We start from the raw sequence: 15,328 nt of genomic DNA, 5'->3' as shown, positions 1-15,328 counted from the left end.
TAGGAGTTAGGAGGTGGCCAACTCTGTGTGGCTGGCTCTGCCTTCAGCTACCAGCACATACAATCAGATCCAACAAGGGGTGGTGGATAAGGGGGTGGTGGACAAGGGGGTGGTGGGGCACTGGGAGAAAAGGCTGTTTCCATTTGTGGCTAGGCTAGGACCTGCTGGGACCTGCTGCTGTGCATCCAATGGACTTGGGTGTCTCAGCTCCTGGGTAAGATTCTCCCCAAAATTCTGGGGATGAAGCTGCCTGGCTACCACACTGATCCTCATGTGGCCCTGGATTACTGGGGATATCCTGCCTTTTAATGGCCTGGGAGTTCAAGGTAGTAAGCTGAAAGTAGACAAACTGGGACCAGGAGTGTCCTGACCCCCCACCCCCCACCCCCCCTGCAGAGGAATAAGTAGCTCCCTGGCCTATGTATGCAAGAAGCTCTGGCTGAATGCATCCTCACAGCACATCTTCCTCTGCCCGAACTGAAGGTTACTAATTTGGAAGAGGACCCCTGAAGCTGTAAGTACTGAGGGTCACTTCAGAGGCCATGTGGTGAAGCCACTATGTTGTCATCACTCCTTCCTGGTCCCTTTCAGGTAGTGAGGCTAGGCCACCCTGGTCTGGACATCATGGTCTGTGTAACATCCAAGCTCTCGACCTTCCCCATCACAGGTGGGCTCTCCTGGCTGTGACTCATGTTCGGTGTTGGGGAGGCAGCTCTGTGCTTCAATTAAAACTCCAAAATAGCCTTTCCATATTCAAAATAGTTCACCCCTTGCAGGCAGGAACGCACACCATCTGGCTGCCGCTTTGCCAGCTGATTTCAGACAATTCTGGAGTCTATTTTTAATCCACCTCCCCAGACCCTAAGTGAGCAAGCTGTCAGGGACAGAATGCTGGCCAGCTAGCAAGGGCCTGCTCCTTGGTCCCAGGAGAACCAGGGCAACACTGTATCTCATGGCCTATCACCTGCTGGACTGGCCCAAGGAGCCCCATTGTGCTTCAGGAACCAAATGAAGCTTTGGGGAGTCTCAGCAAGTAGCTCCTTCTGTCCCTTTCCCTTTTTCTGTGATTGTCCCAAATTGAGACCTGCATGGATTTTTTTTGTTTTTGTTTTTTGTTTTTTTGTTTCTATGAAGTACTCAAAGGTGCAGAATACATCTACACATCTCCCTGCATCTAAGTGCCTGGCCTAATATCCCATCTTGTATCTGTCTTCCCCTTAACACCTCTCATCTCCCCCTTATATCTGCCCTTGCAGCCTTCTCTAACTGGCTCGTCCTCCCAGGCCCACCACCCTGTGGACTCTCCCAACGTCCTGTGTCAAGATTTTCCAGGTTCCCCCATCCCTCCTGCCAGCTCTTCTGGAGGGGCCCAGTTTGTCGTGTGAGATGCTTGGTAAACTCAGGGACCCACAGTCCAGAGTGAGTGCTGCCCCTGCTCTCCATGCCTGCATTTGGATGCTCCCCTGCTTCACGGGGTGTCCCCTCTAGCCAGCCCTGTTCACTTTTTTGTCTGCCCTGTTCTGGGGAAAGATTCTGGGGCATCTCTTTGGAATTGGGGTGACAGCATGTGTCAGGCCGTAAGAGTCCTCATTCTCCTGGCTTGGGCCTGAGTAGCCTTTGTTCCCACTCATGAGGCATCTCAGCCAACTCTGTCTTCAACTCAAGAGTAACACTGGGCATTCTTGCTGGCACCGAACCCCCAGGATGCACGAAATGTCTGCATGTGCCTGTCCATGACTCAACTGCCAGCCCATTCTCTGAGCAGGAAGAATTGTTCAAATGTAAGTCAAATTATTTTGCTCAGTCTGAGAAGAAGACAGGCAAAAATGACTGCTCCAGGCAACTGAATAATATGGATGACAATGAGGACAGTGAAGTTGTGGTGAGACCTTCACAGGGCTATTGTGAGGGAGACAAAGTCTTGGGCAGAAAAGTGAGGACTGCTGCTCTCACCAAGCCAGCAGAGTGACAGCTTTCCCCCTCCCCCGCCCCCAACCCCAATTGGCTTATTCTTCAAACTTAGCATCAGGGGAAACCAAGGAGCCTGGCAGCTTTCTTTCTTCAGCTTTACAGGACCCAGCACCAACGCGTGAGCTTGCAGCATGCTCAGATTCGGTCCTTTACCTTAAACCAAGTGGCAGACTCCTGCTGCACTGAGGCGTGCCCTGGTTCTGGCTCCCAGGCTTGGAGCGTGGGGGCAACAGGACATGTCCCTGTGCCGAGCTTGGCGAAGCTCCTCTCCATGGTGCACAGGGGTTCAAGGCTCTTCAGCAACCCCCAGTTAATCCACTAGTGCTGTGTGATTTTCCCCTAAGTGCCAGGCTAATTCACAGCTACCCAAGCAATCATTCAAGTGGGATTTGCTGGGTTGGCTTTTATCCACTGAAAAATTATGCACTGGGGAATTCTGCCAGACACCAGCACCAAGCAATTCATTTGCTCTCACTTTCTATCACAATTCTCTCTCTCTCTCTCTCTCTCTCTCTCTCTCTCTCTCTCTCTCTCTCTCTCTCTCTCTCTCTCTTTCTCCCCCTCCCTCCCTCTCTCCCTTCCCTCCTTTTCTCCCTCTCTTTCTCTCATGCTGAAGTCCTAGGTACTGGACCCTATGCCAGGCACAGAGTTTACAGGATCAAGGGGCTACAAGGTCCTGCCCTTTCAGGGACCATGGGCCAAGTGCTGCAATCAATGCTGTGGGCCCACAGATGCTGTCTGATGCTGGGAGGGGATGCAGGAAAGGATGCAGGAAAGGACGCATGGGGGAGGTTTTCCTGCCTTCCCATTTCCAGCCAATGGGAGGTATGGGCTGGTTTCCTTCCATGAGGCAGCAGGTTGTAGCTGCTCTGGAATCAGAAAGACCTGGACTCACCTCAAGCACTGTGGCCCTGGGCCTTCCTTTTTCTCTTGCCAGAGCCTGTTCTGCAGCCACTACCCGTGCCGTCTGCTCTGAGGGAATGGAGGTACCCATGACTGGCACCCAAGAGTCATTCTCTTATGAGGGATGGTTGGCTGGACCTGAACTGACTTCCAGAACTTTCTTTCCTCTGGCCCCTCAGACAGGAGAGATTCTCCCCACCCAAACCCAACTTGAAGGATCACCACTACTCCATGTGTGACAGCGCATTGCTAGACAGATTGCCTGGCTGCAAGATACAGGGACCGGAAGGACCTACTTGTTTCTTGCTGCCAGCACAGGCCTGGGGAGGGCTCATTAAGGTCTTGGTTATGTGCCAATTGGGCAGGACCTCTCTAACTATGCAACCACATGACTACACTGTCATAGCACCAGCAAAGGCACTGGAGTGTCATCAAACACAGGAAGAGGCATTCTGAGAGGGAGGTAAGAACACGTCCTGCCCACAGGACACAAGAGCCTGCAGCACTAGCCACAGAGCCTGGGCTCCTGGGAGCTGTTGAAGGGTCCTCCCTCACTTGTCCCCCTGGCAGAAAAGCCTATGATCTGGCCCCATTCAGGAAGGAAAAGGATCTTTTTTCTGGGGGAAGGGACAGGCTTGACCTGGGTAAGAAGCTGTTGTTTGCCTTTTGACCTCAGGAGTGTGTATGTACGTGTGTGTGTGTGTGTGTGTGTGTGTGTGTGTGTGTGTGTAGGGGGGATTCTTGGCAGGGCTTGTTGGGCCAACCTGCTCTCATTTTTTGTTCTATTAAAACACAGGCATAGTCAGAACGGATGTGGAAGACACAGACACTTACTGGGTCAGGGTGGGGTAGGGTGGGGAGACTCTCCCCTATTAGAGGGGCCACTGCAAGGAGAGTTCCAAACAGGTGTGAGCTGCTGGAAGCTTCAGCCAGGACGCAGTGAGGGGAGGCAGGAGTGAAGATGCAGCCAGACCTCCACATTTGAGGGCATGGGAAGGAGTGGTTTGTACCTTCTGCAAGCAGCTGGGGGTAACTTCCATCTCTGAGTTCCCAGTCTTTCAGGAGGACCCGGGTAGGACTTCAGCCATAGTTATCATAGGCTGTGTGGTAGTGTAAAGGTGACTGAAGGATGTAGCAGAGGTATTCGGGGCTGGGAACATGGGCATGGCCCTGGTTCCATTCCCAGTGACATAGCAATATGTCAAGGACTCAGAGAGGTTCTGAGAGGAGTGAGGTCCACCTAGCCTCAGAGTAAGCCAGACAGGAGGAGGAGGCCCCAGCTTTCTGCAGAACACATGTGTGTGTACAAACACGTGTGTGCACATACACATATACACACGCACACACACAGAATAAATAAACCTTTGTCCTTGAGTAGAGGATTACAGCTTAATGGAGGAACACTTGCCTAGCATGTGTGAGGTTTTAGGTTCTGTCCTCAGCTCTGTGATAAACAGACAAAGTCAGAAGTTAATGGCTGTGTGATGATAGAAACAGAAGTTAATGGCTGTGTGATGACAGAAACAGAATGCTGGTTGGTGTGGAAAGGTGTTGGCTTTGGAAAGCAACTTGGAGCCACAGGGAGCAACCTCTGGTCTGTCAGGCACCCACCCACTCAGGGTCTGGTTGCTGACAGGGATCCTTCCCCATCCCCAGCCACTGCTGCTGGGAACTTACGTTGATCATAGCATTTGATGTGATGCGGAAGAGGGTGGCCCGCTCGTTCACAACCTTCAGTTTCTCCCCGCACTCTGATGGGATCTTGAGGCTGTCCAGCTCGTTCAGGGAGCGCTGGAGGGCAGCGCCATGCTTGGCAATGAGGTCATTGCATGTGCTGAGGTCATTTAACTTCAGTGAGAGGGTCTTAAGAGTGTGGTGGAGTTCACTGTTGTCAGCTGGGGCAGCAGGCTCTTCGTCGTCGTCCCCAGAATCATCTGAAGAGACAAACAGAATTGCTGTAACCAACCAAGCCAGAGTCTCTGCTGTATGGGCTACAGATGGCAGAACACCACATCATAGTGAGCTGTGTCCTAGACCGTCTCCGGCAATGCTCCTGGCCAAGGCTGCTGCGCCTAAGCCTGGTGAGCACATGTCTAGCTGAGACAATGGGAACTCACTGGAATGTCAGAGAGCTGTGGAGGGACCAGACTCCAGCTGTCTACCTGCACAAAGGTACTAGTTTCACTAGGTCACAGCCTGAGGTCACGGTGAGCCACACTGGGTGGAGCATGGGTAACTGAAACAGCAGGCCTCCCAGGATAATCAATACTTCTCTGATCAATAATTCTGGCTAACTCCATACCCATCCCTAGGCCATGCCAACTGTCTCTTGCTCCCTGAAAACCCTTGAACACCCCTGTTTGGGGCCTCTCTTCCCATCACCTGTATCCCTGATGCTTGGAATACATACACACTCCTCAAGGTGTCACTATTACTGCTGTTACCCTCTGAGACCCATCCAAGCCGATTCCCTCTCCAAAGACTGTATGAGGATCCTCATGCCACAATCAAGGTGACTCTTGTCACCATACCTATACCCTGGATTGTCCTCCTGATAATCTCTACCCATCCACTCCCCATGCAGAACATGGCCCCTCACGAAAAGATGTGATGAAAAGATGATATGAGAAGACACCAGGGCACCATCTCCTTGGTGCCAGTCAGCTAGGGCTTGGGTGCAATGGCCTGCTCCCTCTCACAACGCACACAGAGGCACCGGAGTCCTTGTTTCTTCCTGTCTTGCTAGCCTGACCTGTGTCCACAGGTGCCTCTGTGGGCAGCAGGCTGTCCCGCAGCTGCTTTGGTGCTGGCCTGGGATAGCCTAGAGGCTGACATGAGCCTGTGGTTTTCTCAGTGCCCGTCTGCTAAAGTTTTCTGCAAAGCCTTGTTTAAGAAAGAGTCAGCAGACTTTTCTTAGATGAAGGGAATGTGCAACCCAAGATACAAAATTAAAAGGAAGCAAAAAGGAATGTGTATTTTGAGAGAACAGATTTCTTCCACAGTAGGCAAGGTATGTGTGGGTGGACGTAACTCGGTCACTATCCTGAGTGTGTCCTGGGCTCACAGCAGTGCCAGGCTGGCTGGCTGCACAAAACCTGAGCAAGGGGGCACTGAGGGGAAGCATCTGCTACACAGAGGCCTCAGGCTAATAATATCCAGTCCCATCCCCACCAGACAGAACAACGGCAGCCCAGGATGATCCACAGGAGTCACTGACAGGTGCTCTGGGCCTCCTTGGAAACACAGGAAGACAGCAGACCTTCCTGGCTTACTGCAAGAGGGAACGTATGAATCGATTCCCAAGCTGCCAAGCTGCGGGCAGTCTCAGGGCTTGGTGCTCAGTGGGCAGAGCAGGGGACTGACTCCACCTCTGATTGACAGCTGGCCTGGCCTTTCCTCTGAATCACTAGCAGCTGTGCACCCGGTCACTCAGGGTGTCAAGCCTCAGCTTCAGCCACTGGACAGCATAACCCAGTAACGGGGGTCTGGGGACAGCAAAGGCCCTGAAACTGACAGGGTCTTTCTGGACAGAACACTGGGTAGAATCTGAGAGCCACCCATCCATGTTTATTATGGCTCCACTCAGTAGCCAGGATATAGAACAGCCCAGATCCCGCTTGAGACGAGGTACACAGTGAGTTAAAGTTTGCAGAGAAATGGATGGAGCTGGAGGTCCTCATGCTAAGCAAGAGCTGGGCTCAGGTGAGTGTCGTATTTTATCTCAAGAGCAAGTACAGATTTAAAAGGAGTTTAAGACTAGGAGAGGGAGAGAAAGAGACTAGCAGGAGTGAAATAAGAACACATAGTGTGCACCTTGAGTTGTGGTTTCTTCCTTTAAATACCCCCTACCCAGCTACTTGGGGCGCCCCGGTCCTCTACCCCTGCGTGGTGTATGACTGTGGGCTCAAGAGCACTCTTGAATTAAAGTCCTCTTGCAGTTTGCAGAGAGAGAGAGAGAGAGAGAGAGAGAGAGAGAGAGAGAGAGAGAGAGAGAGAGAGAGAGAGAGAGAGAGAGAGAATGCATAGTGTGGCATGTTTGGATCCTAGCAAAGCCCACAGTGCACATGAGTGGAAATCACCCAATGAAACCTATTGTTTAACACATTGTTCTTTTAAAGGACTTCTTGGGGCCATCAGGCAAGAGAATTCTAGAATATTTGGATCTGTCTGTGCCAGTGTTGGTGCAGAGGTCCTCCTGGCATTGAAGAACCTGCACCTTCCTTGGCAATCGACCAGAACACCTAACTGATGGCTGGTCCCCAGGGCAGGCTCTCCAAACAGTAGGGTCCATCCAGTTGAGGCTTGCTGGCCATTTGACGTAGCTTACATGGTGGGCTCAAGTTCAAGGGCAGCCAGAGACCCTATCTAGAAAGAGAGAGAGAGAGGAGGGAGGGAAAGAGGGAGGAAAACTGTGGACAGCTCCTGGGGAGCCTGAGGTTGCCCTCTCACCTCCACATGAATGCACATGCACCTGCACACAGATGAATTTGTAAAAAAAAGAAAAAGAAAAAAGAAATACAATGACATACTATTTGCATAGACTTGCCCATATCTTTCTGTATACTTCAATTCATGTCTCAATTATCATAGCTTGTGTATCATAATACAATACAAATACTACAGATGCTGTGTCAATAACATTGTTACTTAGAAAATGTGCACAAGTTTGAATATGTTCAGGATGAACTTAATTTTTTTCATGTGTGTTTTGAACAGAGGTTGTTTCGATTTTTATATGTGGTGTTAGTGGGTGTGGAAGGTGAGCTGCATTACATCTGCCAAGTAAAACCTATCGAATGCAGTAGTCCTTAAACTGGGGAAAAATAGTGGCAGTAAGTCAGCTTCCGGTTTCTGAGGGACATCCCTAGCTGCCGGGGAGTGGCTCATAGCTTTGACAATGACTGCATGGCTTCCGTCTCCCGTGGCACCCCTGATATGGCCTCTACCAGGATGAGTGTATCCCGAGGTCAGGAAGAGGCATTTGGACAGGACCGTGATGTCACAGGGCTGCGGTTCTCAAGTGTATGTGTGCCCTGAGGGTCCTAAGGTTTTTACAATCCACATACGCAGTTCCCACATTCTACTTGAAATAAAACTCAGGGTTCAAGGTGGACCTGCGAAGAACAATATCCAATCACTAAAGAAAAAAAACCCTCAATGACTCATCAATACAGCTCATGCTAAGCTCACCCCAAGCCTTCTGAAGACAGCAAGGTCAACAGAAAAGTTGTGACTACACTAATACAGGACGAGCAGCGGCAGCTGAGACCTAGGGCCAATAACAGGCATGTTCCTTTGTGGGTTTGGGGTCACACAGCAGTCCTCCCAGGTGCTAGTGAGAGGTGCAGGGGCGGGGCTAGGGATTGTGCACCAATGAGCAGCTCTGGGGCGGGGCTAGGGGTTGTGCACAATGAGCAGCTCTGGAGCGGGGCTGTCTGGGGTCGTTTAACAGTGTGTGTGTGTGTGTGTGTGTGTGTGTGTGTGTGTGTGTGTGTGTGTAATGGGGGTGGAACCTTAAGCTCTTGCTCTTGGTTCCGCTTTTGTGGGTCTGTCTCTATCTGTGCAGGTCTAGGACGTGCTTAGGCTACGTGACTCTCATCTGATGGGGCTTTTACCACGAGAAGAGTACTCATCACAATCCTTCTCTACTACCTTGTAGAAAAGGGCAGCCCTTTCAAGAAACAGTGGAAACAGGAGGTCTACTTGAGCATCTCCCAGCAAGTTAAAAGCTTTGCTTTTACAGTGCATGAGAGGGCCTGACCCCAGTCACATCTTTTACAATGAACTAGTAGGTGGCTGAGAAGTGGCACCTCTGAGTCAGGCCAGGAGTGTCAAGCTGGGAAGGTGGCACTGTGTGGAGCAGCTGGTCTGGGCTCAGCTCCCACCATGTCATCTGAGAGATTGTGCAGAACCCCTCTCAAAACACTCACAATGGGCTTGAGCTGGGGAGCAGTTGCAACCTTTCTTAGTCACCTATATGAGCCCCAAGGTGGATTTGAGTGGCTTGTGTCACTTGAGTTACTCCCTCTGTTGGGGAGGAGATCCTGCTTCCTGGCTTTGGAGCCACCAACTTTTCTGGGCTACCTCTATTATCTGTGATGTAAAAACCATCTTGATCTCTGTTCTGAACAATCTATAGTACTTGCAGAGAGATGGGATGGGCTCTGATTCTTGGATGTGGGACAGCTTTCTAATAGTGGAGAAGACCACGGAAACAAGCATGGCCCTGTTGCAGAGGTGACAGAGGGTAGAGCTGGGAACTCTCTTTTCCTGTACAGCCAGCCAAGGCTGTAGCCCCCAGAGCCCCCTACACTACCTTTCCTCCCATCTTTCCCATTGTTGAGTAGAAAGGGGCAGCACCTGGAAGCAAGGACATTCCTGCTGCAACCTGATCACTCTAATGGAAAAAGGCAAAGCAGAGAAGGCAAGAACCAGTCTGGTTAAGGACTGGTCCATCCAGGCTTATACTTGCTTTGAGATGGGTACCCCGAGGCCTAGAGAGAGTGCCTGGCTTATACCATGTGTCTAAGTGGCACTTACCAGTCTACATCAAACCCTTATTTTGCCCAGGTGGCTAAGATGTTTTCTGGGGGGCCTGGGACCCTGGGTGGGTCATCCTTATATCTAGTATGCGCCCTGGGAAGCTAGTGAGGAAGGGTCACTCACTGCTCTGTGTAGACACACAGAGTCCCCAGGTGGTGAGCCCTGGCCTCTGATCACATGCTGTGCCCAGCTGCTGATGGCAGGGCCCATAGGGAGCATGTGGGGGGGGGCTCTCAGATCTGCACTGGCAGAGTGCCAGGCAGAGATGCTGTACCCCTCTTTCCTTCCCAGCAGAGGCCTCCTGAGAGTGCACATTGGAGAGATGCAGGGGTGACTATCTTCCAGGCAGAAGCTGGAGTGAGGGGCCAGCCAGAGGAATACAAAGTGCATGAAATACCCACTCTCCGCCTGGAGATGGGGTGGGCGTGGGCTCCTCCTTCATGTGCAGTCTGTACCTAAACCATCTGATGGGTCAAGACATCTCTCTCCTTTCTTCCCCTCTCTTCTGGGAGCACACTGCAAAGCCTATGGTACCTCTACCCACCTACCTCCTCCACGGAGCCCAGGCAGCTGCTTTGCCATATTTGGGGCTCCACCTGGCTCTCTGCAGGACTGGTGCTTCTGAGAAATGAAGAGCTAATGATGACTGTGAACACTTGCTCTTTCTAACTCTACTTGCTGAGAAGTGAGATTACAAACATGAACTATGGCGCCTGGCCTGTGAGATGCTAAGGATGGAACCAAGGGCTCCACGCATGTTAAGCAAGCACTGCTGAGCTACATCTCCAGTCCCCAGCAAACTCATGTCTTAGGAGAGCAAGTGGGGAGACATGTTTAGAGTGGACTGGTCCTACAGTGAGCAAGTCAGGGAGCTGGGGGTCCATGCTCTGACATTCCAGTCATCCTAATAAGATCACCACAAAACTGGTCTGGGAGAGGCACATGGTCTTCACGAGATCAAGTAGTGTCTTCCAATCAGTGGCCCTGCACAGTAAGGCTCCTCTAGTGGGACTTCTGAGAGTGTCTCTTCTTGCCTCAGTGACCCCACATGACTTCATTATCTATCCCAAATGCCAACCTGGCCAAAATGAGGGTAGAGCTTGAGTATCTACACTGCAGGGGTCTGCAGCCCTCACCAACCTAAGCCTTTGCCTTAGCAGGAAGTTGGCCTCAGCATGGAGGGCAACTGGGCAGAGCAGTGGGATCCAGGGAAGCAAACTGGAAAGCAGATGGACAGAGGCCTTGAAACTCATAAGAGGCAAAAATGAAGTCCTTGGGGCACCAGCACAAACACACACACACACACACACACACACACACACACACACACACAGAGACATAGAGGAGGAGGAGGAGGTGGTGGAGGAGGAGGTGGAGAAAACGAGAGCTGGAGAGTTAGCTCAGAGGTTAAGAGCACTGACTGCTCTTCCAGAGGTCCTGAGTTCGATTTCCAGCAACCACATGGTGGCTCACAACCATCTATAATGGAAATCAATGCTCTCTTCTGGTATGTCTGAAGACAGTTACAGTGTACTCACCTACATAAAATAAAAAATCTTTGAAGATGAAGAAGGAGGAAGAGGAGGAGGAAACTGAGATGGTGGTGGTGGTACAAGCCAATGGACACCAAGCATCACCAGCAACACAGGGCACACTGAGAAAAAGGTGTAGAACAGACTCTTCCCGTGAGGCTTCAGAGGGGTCTGGACCCACTAACACCTTGATTTTGAACTTGTGACCTCTAGAACTTAGAAAATAAATCCCAGTTGCCTTAATCCACCAATGCATGGTAGGTAATTGATCAGGTACAGCAGCTCCAGGAAACTAAAGCAGTGGCTTAAAATGGAATGGTTATCATCTCAGAGAGCTGAAACTTCCTATAATCAGGGTCGGGGTAGAGCTGTAACCCCCTCTCCACCGCCCTGGCTACTTAGGCGAGGGGAGTGTATTTGCCTTCCTCAAGGCTGGCAGGCGAGTGGTTCAGACTCTCGTTGCTCTCTCTTTAAGGACCTTTGAGGTTATGCTGGGTCCCACCAGTATGATCTCCATCTCAGGATCTGTAACCTAACCACATCTGTCTAGTCCCCCTGGCATGCAAAGCATCAGACTCACAGGTTCTAGGAATGAGGCCACGACATCCTAAAGCCATCATCAGACAACCGCTTGGGATTGCTGTGGCTAACACCTACCACGTTCTTCCTCCATGACAGCCCATGGGGGTTGGACTCACTGATTCAGGCAGGGATCTCTGGGTGGGTTAGCTGATCACTGAGACTCCTTTCTGGGCCCAGGTATCTCATGGATCCTCTGGTCTCTCTGAAAAGGTAGACATAGATGCCACCCTGGCTGGTAACTCTATAAGAAAATGGAGGACTGGCATAGGGAGGAGCCTGATGGTCCCATGTCCACTGTCACAGGGCCTATGTTAAGTGTGTCAATCCAGACACTAAGGGTATTTTAGGAAGTGTATATCCATAGTATAAAATAATGCACAACACGGGCTTTGATCATTTCCACCCCCATTACTCTCTCTCCCTGGCTCCTTTACACACACACACACACACACACACACACACACACACAAGTATAAATAATGATGTTAGCATAGAGTTCACAGATGAGAAAGGAAAAAAAAAAAACAAAAATAAGATTTAACCGAATCTGGCTTATTTCTCTTAACACAACGATCTGCAGGTCCATCCATGTTCCTGTAAATGACAATTTTGTTTTTAACGGCTAAATAAAACTTTCGCTAATACCATATGTTAACCTGCAGATTCCATGACAAGGCTGCAGTTAACTCAGATGTAAAGGTGAGGATCTCTTACAGCTTGTATACTATCCTCACTCAGGGTCACACACGCTCCATAAAACGACACGGGGTTTTAGTACATGTGCTACACAGACGAGTTCCCATGGGGATGTAAATGCTGCCTCTGGGGAAGAGGTAGAAGTACCCAGTGCCCAGTGCATGACAGCGCAGAGCAGCATGTAGTGTGGACTGGGGTCCTAGGCCCCACCCACTAAACTCCCCATTCCCTCGCCAACACAGCTTGTATTGGTACAGTTCTGTCTGTTTTACTCCGCATCAGAGGTCAGACTGCAGAGAGTTCTGTTCCCTGTGCCCCGGCTCCCCACGAGGGCTCTCCAAGTCTCTTTCAGAGGCAGAAGTCTGGCTGAGGAGGCCCCTCTGCATGCACCACCAGGGTGAGAGCCCTCTTTCCCAAGGATGCTCCTAAGGAAGACAGGTTGCCATGGCAACTGTGGTGCCAGGTGAGCTATTTTTAGAAGCAGAGCTTTTTTTCATAGTTGAAAAAAACGGGTATTAGTGGGGAATCCCTGTATCTATGGGGTGGGGGTAGCTTTTTAAACTAAGAATGAGCAAAGCTGCAAGGGTGGCTCAGTCTGAGGAAGGTGACATGTAAAGATGTCCTGTCCCCATCCCCAACCCCTCCCGCCACCATTGCTTGCTTTTCGGCAGGATTCTGGCTCTGCCATCATCTGTCAAAGAGGTTCTTGGGTTCAAGTCGCAGGCAGACTAGTAGGGAGCCCAGCACAGGGGTGATACTGGCCAGTGTCCCCAGAACAGTGGCAGGGAAGAAAGCAGTGAAAGCAGGGAAGAAAGCATGTGACAGGGAGCCACTAAGGGCTCCAGGGAACTGGGCGGACACTCAAAGGTATGCCTAGCCCTCCTGAGTGTGCTGTGGGGTTCTAGTTCTGCTGGGCACCCTGCAACAGCAACAGCAACAGCAACAGCAACAGCAACAGCAACAGCAACAATGAGCTACCCTGTGGCAAACTAAATGTCTTGCCTGGCCACCCAGACACTGGAAAACATGACAGGATCTAATCTGATAGAAAATCAGATGATGACAGATAATGAATAAATTGTGCAACTTTGGTAGATGGAAACACCAGTCAGGGCTCCAGTGCACTCTCCTTCCTGGCCTTGCCAGGGCCCATCCCATCCCTTCTTCCACTGAGGACCCAGGAAAGCATACTGAGGAAGATGAGCTGTGTTCATTAGGATAAGGCAGGGTACAGTCCCTTTCCTTGCCGGGGACCACTAATACCAAAGCTGCCAGGGAATCTCTCTTCTTCTAGCTAGGAAATGCTCAAGGGAACCCTCCCTGTGCAGGAACCACAGAGCATATACCCTGAAGGACAAACCTATAATCCTAGCTACTTAAGAGGCTGAGGCAAAAGGATTGAAAGTTCAAAGCTTGCCTGGCCAACTTAGACCCTGGCTCAAAACAAACAAAATCTCCAAAGTCTAGGCCCCTATTTATAGACTGCTTGTTCAATAGGCATGAGGCCCTAGAAATCAATCCCCAATACAAGAAATGACAAAGAATAAAGCTTGTTTCCTTTCACCCATGCACTGGCTGCGGGAGCCAGTGTGCATGGCATTAGAGCCATGGGCAAGTTCAAGAGGCCACATGAGCACTAGTCAGGTGGCCCACAGAGGCAGGGTGCCATTCCTCAGCAGAAGGCCATTACCTGGAGCTGGCTTCAGTATGATGTCAACTCCTGGCAGCTGCCTCTCCTCCTGATGTAAGGTATGGAGGTGTGGAGGCGGAGCCTAAAATAGTCACTTGCTCCACTTAGCCACCTGCTGCGATATCACACTCAACCTGGTACCCACATCCTCCTCCAGTCAGCTGAGGGCCCGTGGGGTTTCATAAAGACATCCTGGAGGACTGTGGGTATGCATCCCGGACCCCACCCTGGGGAGACCTGGCCCCTTTCAGGATGTCTATGCTCCCTCATCCTCCCGACCTGGTGCGTCTCACCCCTAGGTGATGAGGATGTTGGAAAGACTGGGAGCTGGGGCAGGAGCAGCAGGAAGAGGCCAGATGTGTGCTGGAAGCTGTCTGGGATGCCTCAGTATGGACCCAGCAGAAAGGATGCTCTGCTTCTGACCCCAGCTTCTGGGTTTGGGTGCAGCAGAGCTGAGGAATCAAATCCTCCCCCACCCCTGCCTCTGTCCTACTGGACAGGGACCTGCCAGGCACCAGCTTCTTAGGTTGGCTGGTTTGGAGACAGAGTGAGTCTCCACAAGGCCTGACTCTCCTCTCCCTCACCAGCCACCATTGAGGGCCTCTGTCTGATCTAGTCAGAATCTCCTGCCTCAGGGCCTGGCCTCATGTTCCAGGGTAGTTTGGTGACTTGGGGGATGTGTAAGGACTTCATGCTGCAGTGTAGACAAGAGCTACTGAATTGGATGCCCCCTGAGGTCCTGCCAGCTTTGATCTCCTAGTGCTGGGTTCCAGCCCCAGACACCTGTCCCCCATGCTCTGGGGACACCTCCCAGTTTTGCACAAGTGGCAACCAAGGCAGAGGGAAACTAGTGGGCTGCCAGGCATCCTGATCCTGGGCCTCCTCTTGCCCATGCTCTGTGCTGCCCTTTGGGAAGCCAAATAAAAGGACAGGATCTCCCCCGTTATCCTGACATCTCAGTAAAGCCAGCTTTTCCCTAGTTTCCATGATGGAAGCTTGCCCTGGTCCATGTTATACAGATTCCACATTGGCTCATGTTTTTATCTATCACTGTCTCATGAGCTTTGCTCTGCCTCTACAGCTTGGTTTCCTGTGAGCAGTTGATCTGCATCCCATCCATTTGTGGGCTATGCCTTCCCCATAGCACCAGGGATTTTTGTGTGTGTGTGGGGGGGGGAGGGGTCCAGGGCAGGGGGGCATCTTCTTGTCTTTATTAGCATAATGCAGAGGTGCCACGCCTGGGCAGGTCCCAAGCATAGGTCTTTTGAAACTACTGACCTTTCCTTGGGACAATCCTGGAGCAGGTCACCAGGCTGAGAGTTGGGGATCAGCCTTGACTTTTGCTTGTCTGTTTGGAGACAGGCTCTCTCTATGAGGCCCTGGCTGGCCTAGAACTTGCTATGTAGACCAG

The 15,328-nt window shown here is 51.3% G+C and overlaps 1 protein-coding gene across 7 annotated transcripts in view; it reads right to left on the bottom strand.

Moving 5' to 3' along the window:
• Osbp2 (oxysterol binding protein 2) overlaps positions 1-15,328 on the bottom strand; it is a 174,273-nt gene that overhangs the window by 34,636 nt on the left and 124,309 nt on the right. For all 7 annotated transcript variants that reach the window (XM_085829153.1, XM_021177839.3, XM_021177838.3 and 4 more), the window contains one exon: positions 4,552-4,808. In XM_085829153.1, coding sequence (XP_085685279.1) covers positions 4,552-4,808 — 257 coding nt within the window. The remainder of the gene's footprint in view (positions 1-4,551; positions 4,809-15,328) is intronic.

Source organism: Mus caroli, unplaced genomic scaffold, assembly GCF_978045245.1.
Source record: "Mus caroli unplaced genomic scaffold, Mus_caroli_1 scaffold_13, whole genome shotgun sequence".
NCBI classification, from domain to species: Eukaryota; Metazoa; Chordata; class Mammalia; order Rodentia; family Muridae; genus Mus; species Mus caroli.
Note: the sequence above shows the minus strand (reverse complement) of the source record. Positions and strands in the feature narration are given on the sequence as shown.